At 37.5% G+C, this 3,679-nt stretch overlaps 1 protein-coding gene across 1 annotated transcript; it reads right to left on the bottom strand.

The window, feature by feature from the left end:
* Positions 1-1,179: 1,179 nt before the first annotated feature.
* On the bottom strand, positions 1,180-3,475 carry LOC108460443 (fructose-bisphosphate aldolase 6, cytosolic). Its single transcript, XM_017759936.2, has 3 exons — positions 3,121-3,475; positions 2,336-2,563; positions 1,180-2,226 (listed from the first exon to the last, which is right to left on the bottom strand). The coding sequence occupies exons 1-3, from the start codon at positions 3,146-3,148 to the stop codon at positions 1,406-1,408; spliced, it is 1,077 nt and encodes a 358-aa protein (XP_017615425.1). The 5' UTR covers positions 3,149-3,475; the 3' UTR covers positions 1,180-1,405.
* Between the last annotated feature and the right edge of the window lie 204 nt (positions 3,476-3,679).

Below are 3,679 nucleotides of genomic sequence, written 5' to 3'. Positions count from 1 at the left end.
AAATATTACAGGCAATTGGGATACTGAACTGAAAAGCAAAACGAGTGAGAAAAGGAGTTTACCATGAATCGAAGGGGTGGCTTGCATGAAAGCTCGGCAGGAACATAAGTACCTAGAGCCGCTCAGAGCCTGCGCCTACCTCACACTAGAATTGGAGCAGCTCTTGCGGGGAGCAATCAAAAGGATGCTGCGAGAGCCACTCAAACATCCATATATTAAGACATTTTGGACCGGGAGGCGCAGTCAGCATGGAAACTCTATTGTTGTTAGAGGTATGTAAAAATCGATTTAATTCGAAAAAATTTAAAAAAATAAATTGTGTTAATCAAATTAAATTATTCGAGTTATTCAATTTTTTTCGAGTCAATTTGAATAAATAATTCGAGTTTTGAGTTCAAATCAAGTAAAATTTTACAATTTGAATATCTCAAATAATTCAAATAACACAAGTGAAAATATCTCTTTGTCCCTATCAATTTTAAAAACTGAGTAAATTAACCTCTTAACAAAAATTTGAAAATCAAAATAAATTTTCAAATTCAAATTTTATAAAATTTCAAATTTTATATTTTAAAAATATAAAATTGCAGAAAATAAAAATATATAAAGTTAAATTTTTTAAAAAATTAAAATAATAATCTTAAAAACTTAAATAAGTTAATAATTTAAATTTATTATACAAAAATATTCTTCTCATTTTGCTTTTAATAAAAAAGTACTCGTTAATTTAAATTTTTTCACTCAATTCTATAATTCTATCAAATACTCAGCCCTAGTTGCTGCTGTGGACTCCTTTGTGTCTTGTTTGGAGGTTTTTTTTGGTTTGGCTGTGGCACTGTTCTCTTCTATACAAATACTGATGCAAACCCTGACGAGCTGCCTTACACTGCAACCGGATTGTAACAAGTTGACTTCCCAATCCCTGCTGAAATCCTTAGCCAGCTAACTCCTATCTCTTGATTGTTCACTGGTATTCATTTTTTCACTAAAAATTGCTTGGACTTTTATTTTTCAGGTCCTGTTTTTATCCAAGGGGCTTTAGCAATTCCTGCAGCACTAACGGCAGTTAAGTTACTTGGCTGGCTATAAACTCCCAAGGCCCCATCAACCATTCCTCGAAGGCTCTGGAGCTCCTCAAATAGTAGGATTACGATTAATGAATCAAGAAACGCAAAACGATTAAAAAGTGCAAAGCACACTCAGTTGTATATGCTGAGAATATTGTTTTAAACTGAAGCAAACAAAAAACCATGAACACTCAGCGAGAACTAAGGCCCCCCAAGCTTATTTGAGTCTGATTTCACAACCTAAATTCCATGAGAAGAAAAGGACAACCCCCAAAAACAGCACTAAACGTCTATCATCAATACAGAAAATTTCTCTGATAGACCACAAGACTAAATTCTTAGTATTTGTAGTCCTTAACATGAAGGCTCTCTGCAGCACCCTCACTAATCTTTGCATCACCCTTGTATGTACCCAAGGTGGCCTCCGAGTTAGCCTTGCACCTAACAAGGAAAGCATCTTGTGCTTTCTTCACGTTTTCCTCCTTTCCAGCCCAGGCCTTGAGAGTGCTCTGCTGAAGGGCACGTCCAAATGAGAATGAGAGTGACCATGGTTTCTTGGTCTGGAGCTTGTTCATGGCATTAAGGTTAAGGGTAGCCTCCTCCTCACTTTGCCCACCAGACAAGAACACAATAGCGGGAACTGCAGCAGGGACGGTACGCTGCAAGGCACGGACAGTGTACTCAGCAATAACCTCTGGGGCAACCTTCGGGGAGTCAGAACCGGGGGTCACCATGTTAGGCTTCAAAAGAGTACCTTCAAGCATGACATGGTGATCATTCAAAGCCTTGTAGCAAGCAGCAAGAACACGCTCTGTCACCGCAGCACACTTTTTAATGTCATGTGATCCGTCAACAAGAATTTCAGGCTCAACAATGGGGACAAGGCCACATTGCTGGCAGATGGCAGCATACATAGCTAGCCCGTTGGCATTTTCTTGGATTGCAAGCTCGGTTGGTTCATTAGCACTAATCTTAAGGACAGCACGCCATTTAGCAAAGCGGGCACCAGCTTCATAGTACTTCTGGCATCGCTGTGCAAGGCCATCTAGACCCTGGGTGAAAGTTTCGCCATGGGTTCCATTAAGCTCAACCGTACCCTTGTCAACCTTGATGCCAGGGAGGACACCACCTTCCTTCAAAACATCAACGAAGGGCTTGCCTGCACATCAAACATCAATATCAGAAATCAACAACCATCCATAACTCTTAAAAAGGAATAAAACTACTGCGGTTCTTAGTATTATCAAAGTATGTCATTTTAGTAATACCCGAAGCGGTTTTTTGATAAAGGGTTTCCTCAAAGAGAATAACACCACTGAGGTGCTGAAGAGCTCCAGGAGTTGTGAATAGGAGCTCACGGAGAGCACGCCTGTTGTCTTCAACATTCTCTACATTAATACTTGAAAGACGCTTGCCGATGGTGCCAGTGGATTCATCAGCAGCAAGGATACCCTTTCCAGGGGTTCCAATGTAAGCAGCGTTTTTAGCCAACTCATCTACAAGATTCATGATTCAGAAAATAATAATAAGCCACCAATTCCCCATTAAAAGTTCAATAAACAGAGATCCAAATATTTAAAAACAAAAAAAAAACTTAAAAGGGTGCATGGCTAAGATTCAGTAATCTCAGATCTAAAATGAAAACACACCAAGGAGATAAAATTAACATTATCAACTTCATCAATCTTTTTTTTCCTTAAATCTTGAACCGAACCATATCATGGTGCTTAAAAAAAATGACTGGAGAAATAATAAGCGAGTACAAACATGCAGATCTAGATCTTCAGATATTACCCCAAAATTTAACCATGTTGTTAATACCCACTGACAGATCACAAGACAATATAACCAGCCTTAGAAGATCCGAAGAAATCCATATATCAAAATACAGTTGGTATGATTAAAACAAGCAAATCAACTAACATTTTTTTCTCGTCAAACTATCAAAACAACTAACAGATCAGTCAAAAAAAAACACTAAGATGGATCCGAGAGATTAAGTTTATAAACATAAAATACAGAGCAAGGGAAATAGCAAGGGAAGAGTAGTTACCAGCATATTTGCTAATGAAGCAAGACATGATTGAACAGGAAAAAGAACGAGAGAAAGGAAAGAGGCTTTTTTTTTTTTTTTGGCTAGGAGGAAAGAAGAGAGAGACGGAAGTGAGGAGAAAAGGGGGCAGGGGTTAGGGGTTTTAAAAGAGATACAGAGAGAGCTGGTGGCTTCGAGATTATCGGTTAGTTTCTTTTTTTGTCGTGTTTTCCAAGTAACCCATGGACTGCCCGTGGGATCTTTCCTCACTTTTTCGTATCTGGTTTTTTTTTTTTTCTCCTCTTTTCCGCTTTTACCCCTCCCACTCCCATCTATTCCTTTTAGGTTGGTCCACCTAACATTTTTTATTAAAATCAAAACCGAAGTGATTTTTGATAAATACTATCTCTTAAATACAAATATATTTATTTGCTGAATTTTGCAAAAAGAAATACCCACCTTTTACTCAATAAAATAACCTAATTTATATAATTTACTAGTCACTGAAGTCCAAAGAAAAACAAGTTCTACTATATAAACACAAATTCAATTGAAAATGTTATTAAAAATAAAACATATT

This window comes from Gossypium arboreum, chromosome 4 (assembly GCF_025698485.1).
Source record: "Gossypium arboreum isolate Shixiya-1 chromosome 4, ASM2569848v2, whole genome shotgun sequence".
In the NCBI taxonomy this organism is placed as follows: Eukaryota; Viridiplantae; Streptophyta; class Magnoliopsida; order Malvales; family Malvaceae; genus Gossypium; species Gossypium arboreum.
This window is presented reverse-complemented; position numbering and strand designations above follow the sequence as displayed.

Coding starts and splice junctions, on each gene's coding strand:
- LOC108460443 (XM_017759936.2), bottom strand. CDS start 3,148: ATGTCTTGCTTCATTAGCAAATATGCTG. Junction 2,564..3,120: donor CTTCATTAGCAAATATGCTG/GTAACTACTCTT, acceptor TGAATCTTGTAG/ATGAGTTGGCTAAAAACGCT. Junction 2,227..2,335: donor TTATCAAAAAACCGCTTCGG/GTATTACTAAAA, acceptor TTTGATGTGCAG/GCAAGCCCTTCGTTGATGTT.